The sequence below is a fragment of the Trachemys scripta genome, chromosome 2 (genome assembly GCF_013100865.1).
Source record: "Trachemys scripta elegans isolate TJP31775 chromosome 2, CAS_Tse_1.0, whole genome shotgun sequence".
NCBI classification, from domain to species: domain Eukaryota; kingdom Metazoa; phylum Chordata; order Testudines; family Emydidae; genus Trachemys; species Trachemys scripta.
Window position 1 is genome coordinate 157,576,954 of NC_048299.1, and position 16,723 is coordinate 157,593,676.

Below are 16,723 nucleotides of genomic sequence, written 5' to 3' on the forward strand. Positions count from 1 at the left end.
AATAACCTCTCAGTTCTCCTCAGGAGGAGTGACTTTTATTCTTGAATCCCCAAAAGCCCTTTTATAGTTTATATAAGGATAAGTTATACCTACCAACTCCAGACATTTCAGGAACACTGGCAGTGTACATGTCCTTTGTAAATTTTGGTTCATTGTCATTGATATCATGGATTTTAATGATAAATTCAGATTCCGGCTCCACTTGTCTTCCAGTCTTTCTGTCTATAGCCTTGGCACGTAGCACATACAGGGACTTTTCTTCTCTGTCCAATTTCTTTGCAGCATGAATATCTCCTGTATTTTCATCTATAATGAACAGACTGCCAGCCCCATCTCCTGTTAATATGTATTTTAAATTTCCATCTTCTTTATCTTGGTCAGTGTGTAGCTTCAGGGAGGTAGAAAAGAAGAATTCTATAAATATATGTATTGTTATTACAGACCAAATCATTCAGCATATATGAATAAGTCTGTACAAATCTTGACTGTAATTGGGGTGAGCAGTGGTTATCTTCTGTCTCACTGTTGGAAAAATTACAAATTTGAGACTCAGTCACACATAAAATATCTCTAAACAAATTCATAAGGACACATGGGGATGTAGAAGATAATACAGTAACATTTATAATATCCCAATGATAATAAAAATGATGTGTCTTTCAACAGTCTGTCCAGAAACCCAGAGAAGTCTCCTTATTGAAGATAAGAGACATCTAAAAATCTCAAGTCCTTTTTGTAAGATAAAATAAGTATTTATGTGTAGAATAGAACCAGTTGCTTTATACCAGTGATAAACAGATCGGATTAGAGCTTTCTGAAATTCCCAAAAGCACATGTAAAAGTTCTAACTGAAGAACCTTACAGTTCTATTCCAATTTTTTCTTGAGGTTCATCTATCACAGTTAATGATTTACTCCCTTCCCCCGCCCTCTGGTCCCCTCTATATACAAGAAACAATTTTCAAGAACACTAGGGGGTAAACTTTCAGAGCATTGCATGGAGTTTAGCAGCTCTCTTCCTGTTAAAATTAAAGGGATGCCACATGGCTACATTTTTTATTCTTATTCTTCTCATCCTCATAATTCAGCACACATGGAAATACATTTCCTTTTTAAGGACATCTGTGAGGTGCAATCAGCACAGTTTTCATCATCAAGAAATCCCAACTATGTTCCATCCTACTGGCATCTGACCAGGATTTGATAACTTGATGCGCCATGATATTATTTTGGTTAGACAAAGCCACATTAAAAGAAAGATTCCTTCTGTCCATTTTTAAACAGGCACTCATCAACCTAAAAAAAACACTATATGTTATAAGTAGGTGTTCTTCAAGATCTAGTTCCAGAAAATTTCCTCAATAGCATTTATTTTTCTGCTAGTATGTTCATGCTACCACTCTTGCTCTAATAGTTTCTATCGCTGCATCTTGTGCTGTTACATCTTCTTAATACTCTGCCTGGCTGGGTTCTTGCCAAAATGACGAATAAAATATTAAATGCTAAAAGATGGAGTTACTGATATAAAGGGTTACTGTACTGAATTCTGCATTAAGTACCTATTCCCCCCACCTTCCAAGGGCCAAAACCTGTTCATTTTACTCATACTATCAGTGTGGCCTTGTTTACTGTAGGACAACTAGATGAAATAGTTACGGTGTGAGGACAATGCTAACGCCACCTGTATCTGATCTATACTATACTTCAAACCACTGGTTGCACTACTGTAGTTAATGGCTACTAACATTCCTAAGATTTATATGGGATAGAGTGAAATCTTCGCCCGACTAAAATCAGTGAAAGTTTTACCATTGACATCCATTGGGCCAGGATTGCACCCATAGTGCCTGATCCTGCAATTACATCAAGGGAAGTATGATTCGGTCTGTATAATGGGACATCTTACATGAGCAAATCAAGCAGGACATGAGCTATAGTATAAATGTAGCATTGGCTCAATGGTGAAACCTATATATACACACAACATACAGTGTCTCAAAATACCAATATGGTATTTGGACTTTGTGCCTGCGTACTGGCTCTTGCCGGTATGTCGGACCGGACCGAACCGGCTTACTTTCACCTCTGGAACTCCCACTGACTTCAAAAGGAGTTCTACCTGTGGAAGGCTTTCAAGTCAGGGATGAAATCCTGGCCCTATTAAAGTCTTGCTGTTGCTGTTGAATTTAGTGGAAACAGTATTTCACTCTAGGCTTTCATTAAGCTTACATGCTTTGTGCTTTTCAAATTATTATTTTCACTGTTATTTTTTTAGTTAAGGACAATTATTTTAATTACATCACTGATAAATCCTCAAGATCCTTAGGGCCAAATTCAACTCTGATATAAGTGAATGCAATCCCACTGAAGTCAATAAACTCACTGAAGTCATTTCAATCTTCTGTGCTGCCCGGCTGCATCTGGCAATTATAGCACCACATCAATGCAAGCTTGAATTCTTATTCAAAGATCTAAATACTAAGATTTTCTACACAGTATATGCTCTTCATTTGAAGAGTCCTTTCAGCGTGGCTTAAACATTTTTTATCTTTATATGTTTTATCAAATAACTCTGCTTTCAGTCACTTTTTAAATAATTCAGATTAAAAAAAAGTTTGTACTGTATTTTGCCTTGTAAATGTTTTAAGTGAAGCTAATAACAGTAAAAACTCAAATTTACAAAATGCTTTTCATTACAGTCCTGTTCAAACAGGAAATGATATACAATCTTGATACTGAAAGTTTGCTTCACCCACCTCCTGCATTGAATATCTGCAGCTGTTAAATTAGTGGACAATGACACTGCATATGAACTAGAGAATGCCCACTTTCATCTTCATATCTTCTATGTTGTTTTCTACCCTGGGAATCCACTCCTATTGCCTGGGCACCACCCAACTCCCTCTAAAGTCAATGGAAAGTCAGAGTTGGATTTGGCCCATTGTTCTCCATGTGACTTTCCTGTCCTTATTCACATCCCTTCTTGACATACATTTCTTTCGTGACTCCTTTCTTTGATGATCCACCAGTGGTAAATTAATTTTTAATTAAAAACAAAAAACAAAATAGAAGGGACAGTGCATAAAGCCCACTTGATGTTTTGACCTTCGGTCTTTGTAGAAGGTATATTGCACTGTTTTGCCTGTATCTAATTAAGACTGTAAGGCTCCTGGAGAAGGGATTGTTTTCCTCTATGTTTGCATAAAGCTCAACACATTGTTCACACTCAATAAATGCCAATTTGCCAAATTGAAACTGATGGACACCTGCATGGATTCTGATCCACTAATCCACCTATTTAGCGTCCTGGCAGACCTTGTGGTGTGGAGGTTGGGAGCTGGTGGGTCCTGTGCTTCCAGAGTCCTTATCTTCTCGGCTACCTGCTTGGCAGGATACTGAGAAGCTGAAAAGCCCCGGAGCTTCAGTTACTAAAATCCTGAGGAGCCTGGAAATCCAGAGAACATGTGTCATTTTGGAAACATCAAAATGTTTCCGTCGTAGGAAGGTTTTAGTGTTCCTAAAATAAAATATTATGGACTTACAGGTCCACACAAAAAAATGTTTTTAGAGATTTGTACCAATTTGGAAAAACAAATTTTCCAAAAACATGACATTTTTGGGGAACTGGAGTCTCTTTCCCAGGCAGCTCTACAAATAAAACATCCCTGTGAGACTGGATTGGGTATTTAAATAGAGAGAATGCAATTACCCAATTGCAGATTTTATTGATTTAATATTCCTCTTCTTGTAAAAAGTATCATGGAGTTTTTAATGGCCCGATGTGATCTGAATCTCAGCCTTACACCTTGCATAAAATACAGCACATCCAGTAACACTGGACTCTGCAACAGTATCACCACATCAGGGAGCAACAAAGTATTTTTTAGGGGTCTTCCATTCCACTCTTGAACCCTCCTTAGTAGATAAAATCTAAAGGGGGTCACAGCAGAACGTAATATGCAGGCAAAATATTAGTTTCTCGATCTTCAGGTGCTCTGTATAGATCATTATTGTGAGAATGCTAGCCTACTTATAGAGAAGGAAGAAAGTTAGATAGTTTATACTTTGTATAAAAATCCATGGACTCTTGGATGATTACATTACACCTCAACTGGGAGAACCTTTTTGAGGAATGCTCATCACTTTTTAAACTTTTCTTATGGAGCATAGGAACTTGATGCTAAAATTCAGAAACTCAGTGACATATTTCTAGGAAACAGTAAGATAGTTTTATTTTCAGTACAAAGCCCAAAAAGCAAAACAGTTTTACCTGGTTGTACATTTTATTTTTTATGTTTCTTATAGCTCTAATTATGAGCTGTTACGTAATTTGTATAGTAGTTCCATAATTTTCCAACAGCATATTTTTCCATTGGAAAATGCCATTTTCTTGAAATATATATTTTTTGTGGGAATGTGTTAACTTCAACGATTTTGTTTAGAAAAAAAATAATTTGAAGAAGATGAAAATGTTCTATTTCAACCTTATCAGAATGGAATGTTTTGATTTTTCATTTCAAATGAGATTTTTTTTGAAATTTTTATTTAAATGTTGCATTTCAATACAATCAAAATGTTTCATTCTAATTTTGAATATTATAAAATATTGTTGAATAATCTATACTTTTTATTTTATATTATGCTATCTGAAATCTGAATGAAACATTTTGATTTTACTAAAATAGAATGTTTTGACCTGAAACAAACAGACACACAATTTGAACAATATATTTTGCAGGAATTTTTGTTTTGTTTTGTTTTGCTTGTTTTTGTTTTCATTATAATTGCAAATGAAAACAAATTTGAAAATGTCAGAATTTCTGACAGAATAGAAATTCCCGATTTCAACCTGCTCTGTTTGTTTTATGATTCAGCTCTTGGAAATATCACATGAAGTATTTACAACAAACTAAATTTTTCAATAGTCAAAAACATTATTTAAGGAAAGATGAAATGAAATTAACTATTCCTTTGTAAAAAGCCCATCTTAAAACAACAACTGGAGCATTCCAACTCCCCCCCCCCCCTTTAAACCTAATTCAATGTTCATGAACGTTTTGGCCATCCTGGAGGGTAAAGTCCTCTATCTATTCTTTTATCACTTATAGCATTGACAGTGACTTTTAAAGTTTGCTCATGCTGCCTCTTCAATGTACTTTAACCTCTCCATAACAGTTAAGTATCCTTGACCCCCCCCGTCTGAAACTAGTCACAAAGCTGTCATTCTGTTTCAATAGTGATTTTGGTTTTGGAGACCACCTGCCCACTAGGAATTGTGTGGAGACAATCTGCTCATTTCATGTTGACTACCAGGCAGTATTTGATGTCCAGACATTACTGATTGTAGGCTATGTTTGAACTGGCAGCTTGTGATAAAAGGTTCCATATCCCGTTGGCATTGCTCTGTCAGTAACACTATTGGAAGTATAATCTGCAACACTATCACAAGATTTGTTTTCTAGCAAATGTACAAATCTTTCTACTTGTATTAAAAACTGCAGGGAAATTCATTTGCCTATGATATAATACATAGGAAACTTGCAGTATGATAGTTTTAGACATTGCCATTGTGTTGTTTTTATTTAGCAGTTTTCTGGTTTCCTCACTGAAATAAAATACTTACTTTGTAAAATGGAGCAGTGGCACCATTATCATCTAAATGCAAAATGTACTGCATTATTTTTTTAGAGTGGTTGCATATAGTATTGCACATCTTTATAGCCAAATGAGTCTAGTTATAAATACAATTATACCAATGTCCTATAATTTAATTTTCACTAATCCACTATCACACTATTGCTTCTCTTCTACAAAAGTATTTAGATATTTAAAATTTGAAATTGAAAATACTTCTACAACATTTCAAGATTCAGTTACGCCAAAAGAAGCCCACAGTGGGTCACATACAAATATGATTTGAAATATGTATGTGTTACAGACACAATATATTGTCAAGCTATTATTAAGATATGGATTTATTACTAAAACCAAGTAATAATAATAAGAAAATAATTAGCCCAATCCTCCTCCCATTTATATCAACAAGAGTAGTATTGAGCCCAAGGCAAATGTCATCCCAGATATACATGCGTATAATTCAGAAACTTTTGCAAATTTGGGAGTGTGTGGGATGTTCATAAAGAACAAACAAAAAAGGGTCCCTAATACATTCAAACTAGTATATATTTTTTTAAGTAACTAACATTTGATAAAATATTCAGCTCTGCCATTTATCAGCAGTAGAAATTCCTCCCTGTAGGAATATATAGCTTTATTTACTTCTACATGCTCCTTTTTCACTAGTCAGTGTTTTTAGTAATTGAAAACACCATATTGACTAATAATTTAATTGCCAGATGTCTAACTTTTAAAGTCATAAGCTGTAGGTTTTAGAATCTCTGTGACTAACTTTCAGTTCTGCAGGGAGCTTCAAAATACTTAAAGAGAAAACAGATATGTCAAATTGCAGGGTAGATAACATTCATTCCTGATACCAAATGTCTTTACCAATTTTTTAATATGCAACACACTGTCTGAAATATGTCTGAATTTGAAATATATCCGAATAAAGACATAGCTCAGACAATACACTTTAAGGATCCTGTTCTGTTTCTATTAATATTATTATTACTCTTATACAAATATTTTTCTGTAGGTGTCCTACATGGCTACTTGGATGAATCCTTAATGTGATTTCTCTTGATGATTGTTACACACAAAGACATTTGTGGTGGTGAGAATTAGCCGAGAGAATAATTGAGCATGCTTTGAAAATACGGAAATGGAAATTCCCCCTGAAACAACACCCAGTCCCCACTTAAATGGGATAAGCATACATTTCAAATTATATTTTCTATTCTGCAATATGGCAAATTCATGTGCCATTCTAATATATATAAAAAGTTGTTGCTTCCAGAAAAAATCTATATGTAGCTGACCCCAGTCAGTATCATCTTACTAGGGATATTACTAGTTCTAATATAAATTTGAGCAGAAAGATCTCAGCAGTTGGCCTCATATTAATGTCACATTCCCTCTATATAAACTGCTAATTGTGTTAGTTATATGGCCTTTAAGAATCTGGACACCAGCAATATTTATGGTTATTTTCCCTTTGTGTATTGTTAGTATGCAAGAATTAAAAAAAAAAAAACTTTCCTTACAATGGGTGGATAAAAAGGGGTGTTGACATTGTTGAAGGAGGAGAAGTAATCCTATTGTGCTGTAGGCATGATATGGCAGAAGGAGAAGTCAGGGTGTAGAAAGTAAAAGACAGCAATATGGCTACAGAAGGTTGCTGCTGAAGAGGAAACAGTCCAATTAGAAGGAGAAGTCAGGGTGTAGAAAGTAAAAGACAGCAACATGGCTACAGAAGGTTGCTGCTGAAGAGGAAACAGTCCAATTAGAGGAGAGCAAGGAGGTATTCTGCCTGTTTTCCCCTTACTGAAATTTCACCCTCCATATTTCAGATGTATCTAAGCTGTACAGTAAGGACCTGATTATCAGCTCATTTATGTCTGTGTAACTGAGAAGTAACTCGTGGAGTTATGCTGGCATAAAATAAATACAAGTGACAGGAGAACCAGGATCTAGGCTTCTACTAGACACAGAACAAATTATATAACTAGATTTGCAAATACTTACCTGAATCTGAACATGTCATCTGCAATTCATTTCTGTTCAACTCCTGTCACAGCTGAAAAGGGAAAGAAGGACCCCACCCCTCCAAAGGAGCCACTTGTGGCTAAAGATGTTGTCATGCACAAATAGAGAGAGAGAGAGAGTCTAGAGAACCTTGATTTAGTCATGGGAGTTTAGAAGAGAGACCTGATCTTTTGTGAAATGAGGTGAGAAGCAGAAATCTTGATGCTGCTGAAGGAAAGAGAGAAGGGGGAGGAGGGTGCACAAAGGAGGGTGCATAAAGTAGACATATCCTGCATGGTGGCAGATATTGCAGTAAAGTATACAACTGGTTTTGAAAGCTTTGCACTCTGCCTGCATACAGTAATGATTTTAAAATATGCTATTCTTGCATTGTCTTCATCCTAGGCCCTAATTTTGGATCCTCCGGGCCCCACCTCATTTGCTTCCACCCATACAGCTGCCCCCCACCGCCCGACCCCCAGGCTGTCCCACTCCATTCACACTCTGCCCCTATTTGCTACTAGATGCTTTTTAGAAGGTGTTATGGTGGCCTTCATCCTCTCCATGCTCCCAGGCTCTGTGGGATTTGCTGAACCCATACGGTTCTCTCATGAACCTGTTGATTTCTTTAGCAATGTTCACTGTAGAGCAGTGATGGGTACAACTGAGAGAAGACTGTGCTGCCTTATGGGGAAAGGAGAAGCCTATGATCCCCTCTGCTCAACTTTATGGTTGGGGAAGAATATGATCCCTTTCATCTCCCTACCATACAGTAGGAGGAATCTGCCAAAGAGGGATCAAGAGGTTGAAAACCACCATGATTCCCTTTCCAAAGATGATGAGTGGTGAGTCAGTCTGGGGAACTTTGTTGGCAGGGAGAGAAGATACTTAGGGGATTCCGGGCTTAGGTTGGACTGGAGAGAGTACTGGGTTAGATACAGATCTGAGTGGATGTCAAGGTGCTTTTAGAGATCCAGGGTGATATGGTGAAAAACACACTCCTGACCAGTGTAATGTCATGAAGTCAGCTGGCTCCAGGTCAGGTTGCCTAGCAACACAATGAGCTCAGGTGGCCCCAATAAATCCTTACTATGAGGCTGTGCTCCCTGATTTGACAGAAGGGCCAACCCCCCCCCACACCATTTAAGCATTGTAGCAACAGCAGCACAGTGGGTACTTAATTCATCCTACGACCACAGCTGTGCCAGACCTGCTTCCTGACCAGCTCTTGCTCCAACCCTTGTCTGCTGTGCTCTAGCTAAAGTCCCTACCTTCCTCAGAACTTCTGTCTCCTACCATTGGCTTCTCTCCTGACCGTGCCTCTGGTTCTGTCCTCTTATTTTGCTCTGCTGCTAGGCCAGTCTCTTGTTCTAATCACTAGGTTACACCACCTGCATCTCTGTGTGTGATGTGTAACTATGTCAACATAACTCACAGTGTATATGCAGCTATGTCAACGTAAGAGGGTTTCCTTTGACATAGCTAATTTCATCTAAGCTGGTATAGGTATGCATATATAGCCATGCCAGTATAGTCTCCATTGTGTAGGCATACCCTTATTTTACCTTTATAATTCTGCTTTCCTTGTGGTTTAGGGCAAAAGAGTTATGATAAGTATATAGTTCCAGATTTAAAACTTTGTTTAGTACAGTTAAGATATAGAAATTCATTTAATATGAAATTATATTAGATCATCTGAAAGCCAAGACATTTAGTGTTGTAGATGTAGGGGGAAAAAAGGCAGCTAAGCAGAGTGCATTTGGTGTTCACCAGTCCAGGATAGCCCTAAAGCCATGGACTCTATAGTATCTTCATATTCAAACCACAAAGGGGTTATTTGGAGATGGGACCTGCAATCAAGTGGTGTGGTCAATGAGTTTAGTGTGGATGCTCCCTAGCACAGATTTTCAAACAAGTTCATATATTTTTGCATTGGTGAGAGACTAGATGGTCCCCAAGGATCACAACTCTCAGTCCTGCGACATAACCACTACCCAATACTCTTCTCTGGTTGTTCACATTCTTATTTTCAGGGTAAAGCTGCACAAGAATGTGACAGAGAAGGTGGTGAAATCATGAGAAATTAATTAAATCATGAGAAATCATGAGAAATTAATTAAATTGCCATCACAAATACAGATAACATACAGTTGATCAACATACAGTTGAAATAATAGTTTGTGATCCCACAGCCAATCTGGAGACCTCACAGAAAATAGCCAATGTTCCCACTGTAAGATTTTATAACTGCCCTTGAAATTTAAAGCAGACAATGATACTGCAGCAGCAGCCAATATTCTACTACATTAACATTTTAACTAATTTAAAAGTCTAAAGACAGCTTAATAACTGCAGTATGTCTTCAGTCTGGATTACAGCGGCAATATCTGGTTTAGTTTAATTTCCTATTCCTATGTGTTTAAGCAAAAGTTTTATGTATGTACTAAATGGTAATATATTTACCTGATCTGAATTTGTGACATCAGCACTAACTTCTTAATTAAACATCTCTAGTCTGTGGGTGATGGTAACCTAAGTGACTGTATATTAAAAAAAAGGAAATGACATTTACTTTTCTTATCTTCTGTTTTCCAGCATATGGTTCTTGTGTACAGCATTCCATTGTTACAAATTCTCTAGAGTTCTGTACTGTGAAATGTGCTGGCAATTCCTGCTTGAAGGTGCCAGTGGCGGTGATGCTGCTAGGGGAGGGGTAAATTGCCATTCTATTAGGACTGGCTGAAGGGTCTACGCAGTAACTTCTGAGTTCTTCTGATGTCCACAACATTTGGTGAACTCACTTGCTGAGGCCACTTTCTCTTTTCTTCACTCTGGGATGGGATTCTGGAGATCAGAATTTTCCTTGGCCTCCAGCTTCCCCATTCAGCTGGCCCTCTCCTGTCACCTGCACTCCATGTTGCAGGGCCTTTGGGCCAACCCTGGCGATGTGGCTGGCTCGTTGCTTTTCCCTACACTCTGAGAATTGGATCCTAAAGCACAGGGTTTTCTCCTCTTTAATCTATTCCATGGATATATCCCTGGGTTGTAGTCCCCGAACCTACTGTATTAACCCATCACAGATTTTGATTTGCTTGCCCCAAGTCTTTGAATCCAGGCTTACCAGACATCAGAATAGTCCCCAGGTATCTTCACAGTTCTGAAATAATCACATCATGACACAGCATCAAACAGTCACTTTAATCAATGATTGAAACAGGTAACTAAGGGATGTGGTAAATTCATCATCACATGGACATTTTAAATTGAGAGCATTTAAAATGTCTTTCTAAAACATCCCTTCAATGCAGGAATTACTGGGTGAAATTCTACAGCCTGTGTTACTCTGGGAGCCAGACTAAAAGTCCGCAGTGGTTCCTGGTGGCATTCAAATATATGAATCATAAGGGTTCTATGAAGGACTTCATTACTGAGGGCAAACTGTACAAGTGTGTGTGTGTGTGTGGAGGGGGGGTAACTTTATGTCTTCAAATCAAGACTAGGTATCTTTCTGGAAGATATGTTTAGTCAAACACAAGTTATTGAGTTCGATACATGCGTGAAATTCTGTGGCCTGAGATATACAGCAGGTTAGACTAGACAATCCCTTCTGATTTTACAGTCTGAGACTCTGAATATTAATCTATGTCTTCTGAACCAAATGTATAATATTTACATTTAGCTCAGAAGATTCTAATTCAGATTATTTCCAAACCATCCACCCACTCCTACTTTTCTATGAATGACCAAAATGTCCACAGATGCTCTAAATTAAATATTCATTGAAGCACTGATTTGAATTTGCGTCTCCCAAATGCCAGGTGAGTGCTCTAAGCACAGGGCTAGAGAATCATTCGCACTCTCTGATCCAATGATTATTCAACCGTTTTGTACAGCGTGGAAGTTTGAGAGAAGCTCTCACCAGACTACGCACATCAGAGTGTCCTATAATACAGTGTTAGGATACATTTAGGAGGGAGACTCAAGTTCAAAACACTTCTTCACAGCAGGCAGAGGTGAGAATTAAACATAGGTCTCCCAAATCCTGGGTGTGAGTGCCCTAACCACTTGTCTAAAAGTTATAAGGAGGGCACTCCCTCTTCCCCCCATTATGTGAACAGTGCCAAAATCCCCTTGGAATCTAGCTGAGGAAAAAATGGTTGAAACTATTTGGTGAATTTGCATCCATTTCACAAATAGTTTCAGGTCAACCAAAATTGCAGTTTTTGGCAAATAAACTAGTCATCCAAAAAATGTCACAGAGCTCTAGCAGTTAGCCAACCATGAAATATTTTTCATGTATTTTTCTATCCTGAAAACCGGCCCCGAAGTGATGCTATTGGGGTCTATATTTATTGATTCTCAATGATTTCCATATCAAACATGCTCAATTGATAACTAAGGTTTTTTTTTCCTGAACTGCTAGCTCTGCAAACTGAAAATAAGTTTTTAATATAGTTTAATCCAATTAGCCCTGCAGAGCCAAAACACCCAAGAGAGTGAACTGGATTCTATTTTTTCTTGTGCATCATCAGCAGACTTGTTTACTGTGTTTCAATGAGTTTCACTTTTCAAATCTATTATTGGCACTGAAGGCCTAACCAAACTGAGTTCTTTCCTTCCCGTTCTTCATCATCAGTACTAAAGGTTCTGCAGGTCATATTTGGCCTTCAGTGTCACTCATGTAAACTGACTGCCAATAATAGGTTTGCACAGGTGTAACTGATTGAAACACAGTAAACATCTCCATCAAAGATGCATAAGGAGGAATAGAATCTAGATTAAACTGCTTTAAAAAGTATTCTAACAGCAGCAGACCCGATAGTTAAGAATATCCTATTTTTATATAGTCCTAGTTAACATAACATTATATATTGTACAAGAGTTTCTGAGTGAAAAATACAGTGATTGCTTTAAAAAACAAATCAAAACAATGTTCCGCTATAACATCTGGGATAGCTCAGCAGTGCTAGTGGAAGAGAAAGAGAGAGAGAGAGCACTTGATGTGTGGTGTTGGTATTTTTTTATTGAGCCCTCTACTTATGGACTATAATGATATAACAAGAAACAATGGAAAATAATAATTTTCCAAAACAGATGCACAAATCAAGGATCAGACTGTCAACTAAATGAAGAAAACAGAGAAAGCGTTAGAAGAACCACAGTTTCCTAGTCACTCACCAAGCCCAGAGTAAGGGTGTTATTCGGCGCTCCCCATGCAATAGACAAATCCTCAAAACATTTTGAAGTGTTGTTCACTAAAGATTTTTTAAATAGTGTTTTGCAAATAAAACTACATAAAAGATTTGCTATTCTTACTGCCTACTTTTTCCCTCAGTGCTCTCAGCTCACTGATGAGGGAATCAGACACTTCAGCCACACCATCTCAGATGCACTCTCTTGCTATATTCTCCTCCTAGAACCCCTCCCTTGCTGGAGTACCCTTAGAAGCTTGGACAAGATAGACCACTAAATCTAAAGCCATGAACATGTCATGGAGACCGGTGTGTTGAATTTGCAGTCTTTCAAACATTTATAATGTTCTTAGGGATTTTCCAGCTGAAGCAAGTCTCAGATTCTTTCAACCATAACTGTGTGCTAATTATGACTTTTGCCTGGGATTCAGTTTCTTTAACAGGTTCTGTTAGATGACTTTGCCTTTCACAGAGCAGTGTTAATATATGGAACAACTTAAGAATTCTTTGACAGCCTGGTATTTAGGGATATATGGTCTCGGAATATCTCATAAAGACATGCTACCCAGGAGAACATCTGTGCTTTACAGGCATATCTTGCTGCCTCTATTAGCAGGGGTATAATGTGGGGGAAGTAGGGGACCCCACTTGGCCCCTGAGGGGAGCTATAAATTTGGCCTAACTGCCTCGCCATCATGGGTGTTATGAGACCATGCACTTGCTTGCCCCCCCTCTACTCCCCACACCTTTGCATTCCTTCTGATGCCCATGGGAACTGGGCAGCCCCAACCTTCAGGGAGAAGCAAAGCATGGGGTACCAGAAAACCCCCGTCCGCAGGAGGGTTGGAGGATTGGATCCAAGCTTATGGTGTTTCCTAGGGAAGTGGAGATGCAGGAGGAGGAGGAGGTCTGGGACTCCCAGAACTGCCGGCCCCTGGCAGGGATGGTGCTCTTCAGCCTGACCACCTCTCTGGGTAAGAGCTTGGGATTTTGGGTGGATGTAGAGGGGGTAGAGGGAAGACAGCTCAGAGCTGAGTGCAGGGCAATACCAGGGGACGAATACTTTAATTTTCAGTGACTTATTGATTTTGCCCCATGTTGAGAAACGTAGAGCCTGATTTCTTGAGTACTTAGCATCTTGTAGGTACACACATCATTACTATTCCATTGAGGTGGATGAGTAAGTGGTAGTATCCTCAGTTTACTGGTGAGAAAACTGAGACAGAGAGATAGTGACTTGTCCGATGTCAGACATCGAATCAGTGGTAGAGCTAGTATTAGAACTCTGGACATCTTGACTCCCAAGACAGTGCACATTTCTCCAGACTACACTGACTTACTGCTAGAAGTGCTGAGTATCCATCCACAGCTCTCATTCACTTCAGCTGTCATTGCAAGGGCTCACAGTTTCTAAAATTTAGGGCCCAGGGATCTCAAGTTCGGCACCCTGAAAATGAGGAACATGCAATTTGTGTTGAAAACAGTGACTTGTTCAGCCTCACAGAGGAACTGTGTGATACAGGTAGGAACAGAAATGCATTATCTTAGGTGGCATTCACCTGCCTTAACCACAAGATCATCCCTGCTGTTGCTGCAGTCTCTTTCTTTACAGCTACCTCAATTTCTAGCGTGAATAAGGAATTGATCCTAAAGAAAATAGCTTCATTCACTCCACAAACTTGATTCATTTCCTAAGCACTGAATGAGGGAAGGATCCTGTGGAAAAAGTCGTTTGTGATAATGTATCATGAGGCATATGCAGAAAAAGACCAACATAAGATTTCACAGACAACCTTAAATCCTTCATTTCCTAACTTTTGAGTGCTTAGTTTTACAATTTGAATAATTTTATTTTAACATAGTTTTTGTTTGTAATTTCTTAGGGTTCTTTTTTTGAAAAAGAAAAAAAGTCAAAACCAAATTGGTTTATGTGCAACAGTAATACACCCATCCTTCCAATCAATATGCATCAGGAACCCTAAAGGGTTTGAACCCTAAATCTGAACACTGCAGCATAAGCCTCTGCTTGAGCTAAAAAGGACTAACATTATGTAACTCAGCTCAAACAGAGGATTTATGGGAGTCCAGCAAAAGGTACCTCTTTGACCCCAGGACTACCCCGATGCCAAATTTCAAAGTCATCCTTAAAATTATGGATCTGTAAGAGCTTTTCCAAATAAGTTTGCAAGTTTTTTTTTTTAATGGAAAGTGTTAGACAATGTAAATCTATAAGTTGATGCCATTTCCCCTACAGTTGAAATTTATGCATGTAAATGGAGAACACGTAAAGAAAGTTGATGCAGAGTTAAGGCTGAAACTCAGTTTCCATTATAATCCTGACATTAGCCCCCTCTCTCAAATCACAAAAAAAAAAAAAAGAAAAAGGAATCTTTGCTTCCATATTAGTATATGAGCTCTAATTTTGAGGTTGAGTTTTTCCATGAGATCTGAAGTAAATTAAGCAAGGGAGGGGGCTCATGACTAATGGCATGTTAAAAATATATCTGTTTATGAGAGGTTAAAGAGTTTTCTAACTCATTTTGCCACTATGTAGTATGAAAACAGAAAGGAGAGACTTCAGCTGTTTCTTCAATTTGAACCAGTATAACTGAGAATATAATTTTGCTCACACTAAATCTGTTTTCCATTGCAATACATATAAATAGGTTTGGGAGGATTAGATTTTTTGTGGTAAATGTTGGTAAATGTCAATTTCACTGTAAATCCTCCCGCACTAAAAAAAGACAACTTTTTTCCATCAATGATAATCGAAAATTACCAGATAGGCAAAGTAAGAAGAATGCTGCTTGAGAACTTATTAGATTTGGATTTAAGGATATTTACTATGTATATATTTATAGGTGTGTGGTTGATAGTTTGTATTGCAATGACTATAAAGCTTTGTCTACTGTCATTAAATAATTATTGTCTCACTTCCCCGGTTGTCTGATTCACTCCATAATTTCCCCCACTGTGGAAATTTACATCAATAAAAGTAAAAAATAAAAAACTTAAAATCCATAATGTTGCATAGCTGTGAAAATTTAAATCGATAAACAAAAAAGCTTAAAAATAAACATCCATTTTATCCGTTGAAATTATAAAAAAAAATGAATTCTGCCAAGTCTACATATAAAGCAACTCTTTGACTGTAGCAATGCATACCTATAAGAATTGATTAGAGATTACAGATTGCTCTGCTGATTGGTATACAGTATAGTGTTAAATTGACAGATTATCTTGGCTAGACATATCATATCACTCTTTGAGGCTCAGTACGTTTCTATTTTTTGTGCGCTGATTCATACAATGGACAGGATTTGATGTATCAAACGTGTACAGGGAGGCAAAGAAAAGATTTTATATTCTTGACAGTTGCTTGTTGACAGCTCCCCTTTTTTCCCTTCAAGGTGACTATACATAAAGCCTTTCTGGGAGAGACAAGAAGTTGCACAATACCACCAGCTGATGCAGACAGTTAAATTGCCCTTTCTAGGTAGTTACATATTGATTTGCTCTGATGGGTTTCGCACTCATTTTATCACTAGATTGGCAGATAGTAGGAAACCACAATACAGTCAAAATGCTTCCCCCTTTCAGCATCTCTACGATGATGTAATCAATGTGATTAAATATAATGCAATGTGGAAAGCATCTCAGGAAATGCCTTTTGCCCCCTTTTTTTTACATGGCATATGAGTGCCTGATAAGAGGCAAATGATACATCTGGAAATTTCTGGCGTCTAACTCTCATTTCCAGTGTCTTAAACTTGCAGGAATAAGTGATAAAGCTGGGCCATTTTTATGGAAAGAAAATCTGGTCTAAGACGTAGTGTGACCCATATGAGGCCTCTGGTGAGTAATTATTTAGGGAAAATTCAACATTTT

At 37.9% G+C, this 16,723-nt stretch overlaps 1 protein-coding gene across 1 annotated transcript in view; it reads right to left on the reverse strand.

The window, feature by feature from the left end:
• The window catches only part of CDH9 (cadherin 9), a 109,113-nt gene that overhangs the window by 48,137 nt on the left and 44,253 nt on the right, over positions 1 to 16,723 (reverse strand). The window contains exon 3 of the mRNA XM_034762061.1: positions 94 to 388. Within this exon, the coding sequence (XP_034617952.1) occupies positions 94 to 388 (295 nt within the window). The remainder of the gene's footprint in view (positions 1 to 93; positions 389 to 16,723) is intronic.